The following is a 12,807-nucleotide window of genomic DNA, read 5'->3' on the forward strand; positions in this document are numbered from 1 at the left end:
ACATGAACTCGGAGGGCGGGGCTAGGACATGAACTCGGAGGGCGGGGCTAGGACATGAACCCAGGGGGAGGGGCTAGGACATGAACAGAGGAAGGGGCTAGGACATGAACTCGGAGGGGGCGTGTCTTAAAGCGGGCGGCCTCACCCTGTCTGCGGCGGCTGCCGATCTTTCTGAACATGGTTCCCTGACAGAGTCTGTTGAGGCGCTGCTGGCGGATCAGGTCCAGCAGCTCCGGCTTCAGACGCTCTTTCAGCTCGCTGGGACGAAAAACAAAAAGTTCAACCAAAACTGTTGAGAATTCTTCATTATTCTGTATCTTTGGAGGAATGAACTCAAATGAACAGTAAATGCAATAAAGACAGAATAAACATGAAAGTGTTTGATGATAAACAGCAGCTGCGGCCTCGTAGGGGTGAAACGTGGACGGCGGCGTGCGGCGAGTCTCACAGCACGGGCGGAGCCAGCGTCTCCTCCTGGTGCAGTCGCTCCGTCTGCCGCAGCTTCAGGATCTCGCTGTAGTTCAGAGCGTTCACTTTGTTCTTGAAGAACTCCAGCGAGGTGGGCTTGCTGGACAGCGTTCTGGTGATCTGCTCCCTCACCACCTGCATCACCTGCAGACAAAGGTCAGAGGTCAGCAGGACACGCCTCTGGAGAGACCAGGATGAGCGGGAAGGAAATGTGGTGACGATCTGAGAAATGAGGCAGGAATGATCACAGCTTCACTGCAACTCCCCAGACTTCTGAAGATGTTCTGAACTTCAGGAAAATCTCTTTTTATTTGTTTACTCATTTTTATTACTTGTTACAGACAATCTCTTATGGGACCACGTTTACACTCACATCTATGAAAACTATTATTTCTTAAGAGAAAGATTTCCATCGTTGTACTATCTCTTCTTATTCTGGGTGTCTTTCGTTCCATTCAAAACTAGAAATTATATAATTAAAGAGAAGGAGGACCCAGTCAGGAAGATTGGGAGGCATTGAAAAAGAAACAAACCGTGGTATAATATTCACTTTAATATTATTTATTCTTCCTCCCAATGACAGTAAAAGATTCCATCTGTCTAGATCTTTCCTCAGATTGTGCATCAGTGGTGAAAAGTCTCACAAAGATCTTTGAATCGCTTTGTTACCCATATTCCTAAATATTTCATTTTATGAGAACATGTTTTGATTGGTCGAGGAGAGAGGTGAGGGAAAGAAGGTTGAGACGTCAATGGGAATAAGGTTATTTTTCTGCATATTCATTTTGAATCCAGAAATCTTTCCATAGGTTCTAAGCAAATCGAGGGTTCTTATCAAGCTCATAGAAGGATCAGTTAGAAAGAGCAGCATATCATCAGTACACAGAGATACTTTGTTTTCCACACCGTTCCTTATTATTCTCTTTATATCTTTACTGCTGTGCAGAGCTGCCTTTGGCTCAATTGTTAGTGCAAACAAAAGGGGTGACGGAGGGCAACCTCGTCTGGAGGACGACTGGATGGTTTTTCATCTAAAAGTTGACATCGGTCAGCAAGCCCGGCCTTGGGCACAGGTGACCTAGGCGTCCGCCTAGTTCACCTAGCTGCTGGCTCAAAGAAACCAAAATCCCACAGACTTCTAAAGAAAATAAACATTCTTCCTTCATCCATTCTTGCTCTGATACTTTTTATTTACCATCTCCATGATAATCCTCATTTTTTAAATCATATTTTTTCTGTAGTTCAAGTTCTAAACTGACCAATCAGATGCCTCAATATAAGTAGGTGGAGCCTGTTGGCCCCCACAGCCAACGCCGGTTCAGACATTCTCCTTGATCTCACCTCCAACAAGCTCCCTCCTGATTGGTGAGAGTGGTTACCACAGATACGTCGACTCGGATCTGGCTCCATATCATGAAAATGGCGACTGAATTGACTTCATTTGGTTGGAACAAAAGTGAAGCATTTCTTTATGGCTGAGCCACACCCCCTCGCTCCAGTTCTCAGAGAAATCTGTTCTAGTCATTGATTGTTTCTAAGTCTGATTTTAGGATTTTTCTCTCATCTACTGCAGAGTTTGCTGTAAAAACCACAAAAAACCCTTAAAAACAGACAACCTGCAGTAATTCTGGATTCAGGGTCAAAAACAAAAGTTTTTTTTAGCCTCAGTTAATCATTGAACTTATTTTTAATCTTCTATTTCCCGAATTCTCCCCCCCCACTTGTTCTGCATCACTCTTACTCACAGTAATACCATATTTACTCACAGTAATACTGTATTTACTCACAGTATTACTGTATTTACTCACTGTAATACCGTATTTACTCACAGTAATACTGTATTTACTCACAGTAATACCGTATTCACTCACAGTATTACTGTATTTACTCACAGTAATACCGCATTCACTCACTGTAATACCGTATTTACTCACAGTAATACTGTATTTACTCACAGTAATACCGTATTTACTCATTACTCACAGTAATACCGTATTTACTCACAGTAATACCGTATTTACTCATTACTCACAGTAATACCGTATTTACTCAAAGTAATACTGTATTTACTCACAGTATTACTGTATTTACTCACAGTAATACTGTATTTACTCACAGTAATACCGTATTTACTCACAGTAATACTGTATTTACTCACAGTAATACCGTATTCACTCACAGTATTACTGTATTTACTCACAGTAATACCGCATTCACTCACAGTAATACCGTATTTACTCACTGTAATACCGTATTTACTCACAGTAATACTGTATTTACTCACAGTAATACTGTATTTACTCACAATAATACTGTATTTACTCACAGTAATACCGTATTTACTCATTACTCACAGTAATACCGTATTTACTCACAGTAATACCGTATTTACTCACAGTAATACCGTATTTACTCACAGTAATACCGTATATACTCACAGTAATACTGTATTTACTCACAGTAATACTGTATTTATTCACAGTAATACCGTATTTACTCACTGTAATACCGTATTTACTCACAGTAATACCGTATTTGCTCACAGTAATACCGTATTTGCTCACAGTAATACCGTATTTACTCATTACTCACAGTAATACTGTATTTACTCACAGTAATACCGTATTTACTCACAGTAATACTGTATTTACTCACAGTAATACTGTATTTACTCACAGTAATACCGTATTTACTCACAGTAATACTGTATTTACTCACAGTAATACTGTATTTACTCACAGTAATACCGTATTTACTCACAGTAATACTGTATTTACTCACAGTAATACTGTATTTACTCACAGTAATACCGTATTTACTCACAGTAATACTGTATTTACTCACAGTAATACTGTATTTACTCACAGTAATACCGTATTTACTCACAGTAATACTGTATTTACTCACAGTAATACTGTATTTACTCACAGTAATACCGTATTTACTCACAGTAATACTGTATTTACTCACAGTAATACTGTATTTACTCACAGTAATACCGTATTTACTCACAGTAATACTGTATTTACTCACAGTAATACTGTATTTACTCACAGTAATACCGTATTTACTCACAGTAATACTGTATTTACTCACAGTAATACTGTATTTACTCACAGTAATACCGTATTTACTCACAGTAATACTGTATTTACTCACAGTAATACCGTATTTACTCACAGTAATACCGTATTTACTCACAGTAATACCGTATTTACTCACAGTAATACTGTATTTACTCACTGTAATACTGTATTTACTCACAGTAATACCGTATTTACTCACAGTAATACCGCATTTACTCACAGCAATACTGTATTTACTCACAGTAATACTGTATTTACTCACAGTAATACTGTATTTACTCACAGTAATACCGTATTTACTCACAGTAATACCGTATATACTCACAGTAATACTGTATTTACTCACAGTAATACTGTACTTACTCACAGTAATACTGTACTTACTCACAGTAATACCGTATATACTCACAGTAATACCGTATTTACTCACTGTAATACCGCATTTACTCACAGTAATACCGCATTTACTCACAGCAATACTGTATTTACTCACAGTAATACTGTACTTACTCACAGTAATACTGTATTTACTCACAGTAATACTGTATTTACTCACAGTAATACCGTATTTACTCACAGTAATACCGTATATACTCACAGTAATACCGTATTTACTCACAGTAATACTGTATTTACTCACAGTAATACTGTATTTACTCACATATCCTCCCTGTAATGATGTTCAGCACAAACTTCCATTTCACTTTTTACAGTTACAATGAGCATAAACGCTCCTGAATTGTAGACACTCATCTCTAAAATTGGAGCATTTTTCCAAAGAGGACACTTTAGAATCCGTCATCTGGAAGGGAAAGAAAATCCATAAAGATCTATAGAACTCCACATTGTCAGGATGTGCTGACCCAGATCATTCCTGCTGCCTCCAATCTGACTGATTGTCAACAATCAGCGGCTGAAGCGACTCAGCCGTCAGGATGAAGGATAACTGAGATTTACTGAAACTGAGCGTCCTGTCGTCTGTGAACCTGCCAGCAAACAGAGAGGAGCTCAAACCGGTTCCGACGGCGGCTTCACACAGCTCCTAATCCTGATGTCAATCCTGAACCTTCAGGTCAAACCTCAACCTTACCTCCATTTCTCCTTTAGAGCCCGGCGCTGGGACAAACTCCTAAACAGATTCCCGCGGATCACCTACATGACAGGAGAGGCATTCGGGTGTTTGGTAAACAGATACTCCCCCACATGCCCCGCCCCCTCACCATTTATCCAATGGGAGGCGTGACTGGCAGCTGTCTGCCTGAAAGCATGTGTGTGATGGCCGTTTCCATGGGGGGTCAGGTCTGTGTGGAGCATTGAAGCTCAGACACACAAACAAATACTTTCCATTGTGACAAAGTCCCATTCTGTCCCTTTGATTGGCTGGCCGCTCTGCCACCGGTCCGGCCCGCCCCGTCTCTGCCGCTCTCATTGTTTTCAGAGGTTTTTGTTGTCGGGATAACTGCTGATGTCCTGGGCGCTTTGTTTTCCGGGTTTCCTTCTGCCTCTCCACGCGTCTCTTTGTCCGCCTGATGCCCCCTGTGCTCGCCCCAGTGCACCCTGGGTAACTGGACGTGGGCAGAAACGACTGCTCTCCAGCTTTACGACTTCCAGGATCCGTGAAGAAACGAGGTCGGGACAAAAGTTCTGCCACGCCTCCTTTCAGGACGCTCGGATTCACGGGATTTTCCCAGACAACTGAGGATTTGAGGGGAGGCGTCAGCGTGTCGCGAAACAGCTGGAGGTGACTGAGGGGGTCAGAGGTCATCCAGAATCAAACTGGATCCTAAAAGTAAAACATCCTCTGCTGGCGTGAACATCCAGAAGGAAATGTACAATCTCAGATAATTGAACCGTCTGCTACAGTTTCATCAATCCTGCCGCCGTTTGACGTTCCTGCAGACGTCGAGAGCGGCCATCTTGTTTCTGTTTTTTTCTGGTGATATCAGACCTGAATGACCTGCCGTCCTGCCCGCCTGCAGCTGCACGCAGACGGCCTTGAATCCTCATCTGGACACTGATGAAACTGACGGCAGCAGGATCGCAGAGCTGCAGCTGCGCAGACGGCTGCGCAGACGGCTGCAGCAGTTCTGGCTAACCTTCTCCTCCATCGTAAGAACTGGGTGGTGACACATCAGACATGTCTGCATATATAATCTTTTAATACCCAGAATTCCCTCTGGTCATTTCAAATGTCTGCATGTTCCTCGTTTTCTGTTTTCTAACAGATTCAATCAGTCATCGTCTTCTCTACAGCCCACCTGACAACGTCCCGGTCAAATAAATGAATAAATAAATCAATCAAAAGTTTGAAATGGACCCGTTATTCTGGTGGTTTTTTTTAGGAAAAACTTGTTTGTTTTGCTGCAGATTGTGGAAAAATGAACAAAGTGTTTTCTTCATTATCATGACAGAACAAAATATGTTTTCTCGTGATAATAACATCTACTATCTCGCTATGACGAGAATGTCTTCATGAAAACGTGATAGTAGATGTTGTTATCACAAGAAAATGAGCAAAAAGAGAAAACAAGGCAAGTCTCTCTGCTTCTGCTCATTCCTGTTTGCTGAGTCACTGTTTTTGTTTGAGGTCATCTCTGAGGTTTTTAAATCTTTAGCTTTTTTCTGCCACTAAAACACTTTTAGGTTAAATAAAATCCAGAAGTTTGTCTTCAGATCAGAAATAGAAAAAAACTGTTTTAAAAAATGAATTTCTATGAAGTTTTGTCCATGAAATCCCACATCTGTTTATTTGTTGTTTCTGAATCAAAGAAATAAAATATTGTTTGTGTTTCAAAGCGACTCAGTTTCATCACGCAGGTGGAAAACCTCATGACTGGAGGAGAGAACATGATGGAAATTATGGAAATTACTGAATAGTAATGTGTGTTTATAAATAGGAAGATTAGAAAAAAACAGAGATCTGCATTAAAATCCACTTCAATGAAAATCGTGTTTTTAGTCTTTTTTACGTTTTTATGAAGTGATTTTTAAGCCGCCATGTTGTGAACAGAAATCACAGATTTGAGATCAAAATTTAAAACTGCAAACAGAATGTAAATTTTAAGAATAAAGCTTCATTATTTGCAAATGAAAACATAAAATATTAGCTTTAAAAAAGTTCTATCAAAAAATATTTTAGGATTTGCAGCACAGAAGTTTTCAGATGCGTAGTGCCTCATCTCACCTTCTCCCTATCTTTGATTTTGTTTCAGTTTAATATAATTTAAGTGCCACACCAACCAGCCAATCACAGACAAGAAGGTTCATGCTGATTGGTCTGAATTCTGTCTCTGGTTCCCATTGACAGAGTCTACAAAGACTTTGGATCGGTTCTGGTCAACCAGGTTTCTACCGTCTTCAACCATTCTGGCCCGTTTCTCTCTGAGCAGAACCCAGAAGGAGCAGCAAAGACCATAAAACCCGGTTCTGCATTTATTTATGTTAGTAAAGCGACCAGCGAGTTTGAAATGTCCACAGCAGAAAAAAACCTCTCAGCGTCGTCTAGATATAGACGGACGTTACGATTATGATTTATATCTGAAATATCATATTTTGTTTGAATAAAAAAATGAAATAAAAAGAGAAAACAAACTTTTTTTGATTTTTTACTTTAGACAAAAGCAAACATGAGTTCTAGAAAATAATAATAACTGAATAATAAAATTAAAAGTTAAAAATGGCGATATAAATTAAGTTTACTGTGGTCTTCCATTACTCACTACTGCAGTTATCTAAACTAAAACACTGTTCAGCAGAAGATAATATGAGCTTTAAATCTGTTTTTTAAATAAACAGATCTTAAAGAAAATCAAACTTTGACCAATAATTTGCTCATTCAAAGATCACTCAGAACTAATGCCAGCAGATAAACTTTACAGTTTATTCTAGTTTCAGGAAATCCTCAGATAAATTCACAAATCTGACCAAATAAAATGTAATAAATGCTAAAACAGAGTATGAATTTTTCCAAACTAACTGTTCTTCAGTCATCGAGACAACACTGAGGGTCTGCTGCAGACGCCATGCTGGATAAATACTGTGATTTGATTGGATAGAATCTAGAGTGGCGGTCTGCAACCTGCAGCTGGAGCCACGTGTGGCGCTTTAATTAAAGAAACATAAAAAAAATCTAAATGTCAAAACGTAACTGTAAAGTAAGAAGTGAGAAATTCATAAAAGGGAACAAAGTCAACAAACCCAAACTTGAACTCGTCTGCAAACAGTTGAAGGACCGTTTGTAGCACAAGTCAAATAAACATTCGGACACATTTTTGTGCGTCCTGTACGACAAAATAATCAATGGATGTCAATAATCACAACCAGTATTACGGTGCACCAGATTATTAAGGAGAATTTCTATTTTTGAAAAAATTAAAAAAAATGTAGTGTGTTACAACAATATGAAAGGAGTCACTTAATTAGTTACATTTCTAGCAGAGATGCACCAACAACATGAAATGAACTATTTTTATTGAATTACTGCTGACACTAACATTTACTACTACGACTGCACTGAGATGATCACAAGTGGCAGGGTGTCTTTTATTTTGAAAGGAACTCACGGGAACTTCTGTCAAAAGTAAAAAAGGGAATTTTCTTTGAATGTTTGTGTTTCATTCAGACTTTGTGGCTCCTACTGGGTCGGATTCAGTGACAAATGAAGCCGAAAGGCTCTTTGAGGGTTAAGGGCCGCAGACCGCTGATCTGGACCAATCAGCACGCTGTTTGGTGGCACAAACGTCACAGTAAAGTGAAACTTGTGAGCGTAAATCAAAGATAGGAAGAAAGGGAGATGAGACACAACACATCTGAAAACATTAATCCCAATCCGAATTCTTCCCTTCTCCTTAGCCCTCCAAACGGAGAATAATACAAATAAATGTTAAAAAGTGTCTCATATTTCGGACGTCACTTTTGTTTGATGACGTCATCAATAACCGTCGGTCCGCTAGCGTTAGCGTGGAGCTTCTAGCGCTTTCATTTACATAACAACAGCAGTTTTATAACTTCAAAAGGTCACGCTAAAACAAAAAGTCCTTCCTTACAGTCGAATGTAAACGTCTGTGGTTCAGAGAAGATCCACCTTCTCAGCACGACGCGGTTTGACCTCGTGATGGAGGACTTTATATCGCTCCGTTTGGAGGGACGGATTACAAAAGTACATTTCCTGGACACAGTTGGACTTAAAGGGAGAAGGGAAGAGTTGGGATTGGGCCTTAGTGCTGTAAATACTTTTTGAAAGCCAAAACTTTTTAAAGCTAAATTTACTATTTTTATATGCAAATAGTGACATTTTGTCCTTAAAACTTTACATTTTGTTTGGAATTTAGGAAATTTTGATCTCAAAACTGAGAGTTTTGTTTGCAATATGGTGACAAAAGAAATCACTGAACTTTTTGTGGTATTTTTCTCACGATGGACGAGATATCTATCAAGAAAATTAAGCATAAAGCTTGTAGTTGTGATGTAGAAGTTAATCGAGCCACAGGCTCCGCCCACTTTGTTCTCCTGGTCTGAGCTGGAATCTGGATCAGAACTGATTGATCTGATATTGTTTATCATTATTGCTGCACAAAGGATCAATAGATCACCTTAAAGTTTAACTTAGAGAAACCAACCGATAAAACATGTTTTTAGTCTGTGGAAGACACACGCTCCAGGAGAAGACCACACAGGTCAAACCGGGCCTGCTGGTGCTAACCACGACACCCCCGAGCAACCCTCCTCCTCAGGAAGGTCAGAGGTCATCACTGCACCTTATCGAAGTCCTCCTGCGTGGCCCTCATCTCCTTCCAGGTCTTGTTGAGCAGCTGGATGCAGACACAGAACAGCTCCTCCAGCAGCTTGTCCTGGTTGAAGAAGATGGTGTGATAGTCGGATCCCGTTTCTGAAGCTGTTCCAGACAAAACAGAGAAGAAGATGACGTCTGCGTGGCGTTTGAAGATGCTTCAGCGGCGAGCGGGTCTTACGCTGCTCTCCTATCCGCAGGATTTCACACAGGATGAGCGTGAGCTGGATGCTGCTCCGGGCAAACGGACACTCGTGTTTGTCTTCTCTGCTGCTGTTCTCCAGGACGAACTGGTGAGAACTTCGTTTTAGCGCTCAGGGAACAACACTTCTGAGTTTGATTATAAAACAGATTCAATGATGAACATTTTCATCACTCCATGTCGACTCTTCCTCCTTCTCTGCTTCTGACAAAAAGAAGTTTGAATCTATTTAACTAAACTCTAAGATACAAGTCTGGTTTTAAAATGACCTGAGAGAAAATGTAACATTTCCAAGAAGAAGAAAAAACACAAAATCACTAAAGAACATCAGCAAAACAGAAAAAAACTCACCTTTAGCTGAATATGATAACAAAAGAATAATATTTCTGAGATAAAACGACTGAACTTTAGAAAATAGAGCTAAAATAAATCGACAGAAGACAGAAAAAGTTTGGGATTTACTGCAGGTTTGATCATTCTGAGGGAATGTTACTCCTGTGTCTTTGATCAAACATCCTTTGCTTCCTATGTATTACAGCACTCCTGCTCTTTGTTGGCACATTTTCTCCTTCAGGTTTGAGAGTTTTTCCTGCTGAACTTGTATCTAAATGTAACCAGATTAAAGGATGAATCGAATCCATATGAGAGACACGGATCGCGTCTGTGTGAATGCAGCATCAGAACGCCATGTGGTCCAAAAATACAGAACGGGTCGCTTCATTCACTCAGAATTATTTTAATTAGTCAGATTTATGATTTTATGGCTCACATCATGTGTCAAAGTCACGGCCCGGGGGCCGGATCCGGCCCTCCAGGTAATTCTATCCGGCCCTCCAGATCATTTTATTGTTATTAATGACCTGATGTTATCTTGTTCTCATTTCTAACTTGAATAATTTTGACAAAATATATTTTTATAGAGAATAAAATATTGAAAGTTATTTAAGGTTTAAGTTGATTTATTCTGGAATAATATTTCTGCCTTTTTATTATTCATAATTATGTTGAAAACTTATGGTTTCAAAGTTTTAAAAATTAGCATTCTGGTAGTTTTATGGACTATTTTGGCATTTACTAAGATTTTTTAGGCTGTTTTAGCTAATTTAGGCTTTTTTCAGTTTTTTTTTTTCTTTTTTGTCCATTATGAAGTTTAGAATTTTTTTTCAGCTACATGCTAGCTGTTTGGATAGCCTGAGTTTTTTTTTTTTTTTTTAAAGCTAATTTTGCATTTGGCTAATATTTTAGCTGGATATCAGCTTCAGCATTTTCAGCTGTTATATATCTAGTTCGCAATTATGTTGAAAAGTTATGTTTTTAAAGTTTTACAAATGTAGTTGTAGTTTATTCAATAAATGTTTATCCTGTTCGGCCCGCGACCTCAGGTGTGTTTCGGACTGATTGAGTTTGACTCTCCTGCTGTAGACGCACCAACAACAGTGAAATAAACTGTACATATGTTTTTTATACTGTTACGGCTGACGTGCTGCATCCTTTGATGACCCTGTTGTTCTGATGACCTGGCAGGTTTGGACCAATCATCCTGATTAACACCTGCTGGTTCTTTAAACCAGAGCAGCAGGTCTTTGAGTTTTGAGTCTTTTTTTCCCTCAGCAGTCTCACACTGCTGGGTTTTGTTATTTTAGTTTGGGTTGGACCTTGTCAGTCTTTATGCTTTGTTTCTTTTTGTTACTTAGACCTAATTAGGCAGGCTTTAGCTGGGAGTTACTGACTGGCGGTCAACATGGCCGGTCAGGAGACTTATTGTCCGTTTGGCCGAGGGTCCAATCCCTTTGTTTGTATTTCTATTTTTACCAGCACACAAATCATTTTATTTTGATTTTTTACAGGACAGTTTCCTCTTCTCTTTAATAAAACTGTGTTCCTCGTGTTCTTGGTGTCCGGTTTCATATGTTATGACCCCCCCCGCCCCCCAGACTGAGGCCGTAACAAATGCTGACCCGACACTTCCTGCTGTGACATTTGCTGCATTGAGATGATACGGGGGTCTTTTATTTTGAAAGGACATCATGTGAACCTCTCCAATTCATTTCCTATTTATGTTTTTTACCTGCCAAAACCAAACTATATTGATCCTAACAGAAACAATAACTAATCAGAGTTCTAGTTTTCTAAAGGGTGAATGAGACTCTGTGGGTAAATCAGGCTGTAAAACGGTGAGAAATCAACCCCAATGAGTCTATAGGGGTTAATTTAGGAAATAAGTCATTAATGTCGCTCACCCTCTTAAAGGCTTCGGTATATTGTGTAGCAAAGTAATACATGGTGTCCAGAGCTAAGAGTCCAGGAGGAGCTCGGCCCAGATCCTGACCGGGGTTACTGTTGTTCTGAGAGAGAAGAGAAAAGCTTCAGCAGGAAAGAGGAGTAAAAACAGACCGACTGCAGCAGCAGAAACTCACAGAGAAACCCAGCTTCTTAAATTCTTTGGCGCAGAGCGAACGTCTTCTCTCGTGACTCAGGTTCTCGCTTTCTACGTCAAACGCAGAGTCTCGCAGTTTGTGGAGAGCGTCTCGCTGCTCCTGAAGGAGCCGAGGAACCAGACACAGGAGGTTGGGTTTCTAAAATGAAAGGTTTTCCTTTGAGGTGCACTGGAATGGAAGCTCACCTGGTTGTAGAAGTCCAGAGGCGTTTTCATGCGAGGCTCCAGCTGGTTGAGAGTGACCGACTGGAGGACGTAGAGGTAGTGGGCCATCTCATCCTGAACCGAGCCAGAACTGTGGATGATATCCTGAAACAAATACAGACATGAAGAAAACCTGGAGGGACTTTGGCAGGTAAACTCACCAGATCAGAGGTCTGAAACCTGCAGCTCTATAGCTTTAATAACAAACGCTAATGATTGAATACATCATTTAGTCATTTCTGCTCAAATTCTTTAACATCTAAACCAAAAAAGTTTCATTTACTGTCAGAAATTCTGTAGAAATGTTCTTTAAATTTGTATTTTTAATTCATAGTAGGTCAAATAAAAGTCTCCAAAGGTTTTTTTTATTTTGGTAAGTTAAAGTTTTAAACAAATACAGTTTAAAATGACTGAAAATGATTTAGAGTTATGTGTTTAGTGCCTCACATCCTAGAGAATGACAATAAAAAGATCAGATTATTCTAAATGTGTCGAGTTAATAAATTCTACTAAACTGTTGTTTATATCTGAGAGTAAAAGGGAATAAAATAATGGTGGGACTCCAAAATCCTAATGATAAAAACATCATGTTTGACCTTTTTTGACACAGTGGGTTTTATTT

General features: G+C 39.5%; 1 protein-coding gene across 1 annotated transcript in view; it reads right to left on the reverse strand.

Annotated features, from left to right (window-relative positions):
• The window catches only part of elmo3 (engulfment and cell motility 3), a 32,702-nt gene that overhangs the window by 3,115 nt on the left and 16,780 nt on the right, over window positions 1-12,807 (reverse strand). Inside the window, exons 11-17 of the mRNA XM_024281711.2 lie at window positions 12,168-12,290; window positions 11,962-12,081; window positions 11,785-11,889; window positions 9,524-9,632; window positions 9,311-9,447; window positions 449-612; window positions 146-258 (exon numbers count right to left, since the gene is read on the reverse strand). Coding sequence (XP_024137479.1) covers window positions 146-258; window positions 449-612; window positions 9,311-9,447; window positions 9,524-9,632; window positions 11,785-11,889; window positions 11,962-12,081; window positions 12,168-12,290 — 871 coding nt within the window. The remainder of the gene's footprint in view (window positions 1-145; window positions 259-448; window positions 613-9,310; window positions 9,448-9,523; window positions 9,633-11,784; window positions 11,890-11,961; window positions 12,082-12,167; window positions 12,291-12,807) is intronic.

The sequence above is a fragment of the Oryzias melastigma genome, linkage group LG6 (genome assembly GCF_002922805.2).
Source record: "Oryzias melastigma strain HK-1 linkage group LG6, ASM292280v2, whole genome shotgun sequence".
Lineage (NCBI taxonomy): Eukaryota > Metazoa > Chordata > Actinopteri > Beloniformes > Adrianichthyidae > Oryzias > Oryzias melastigma.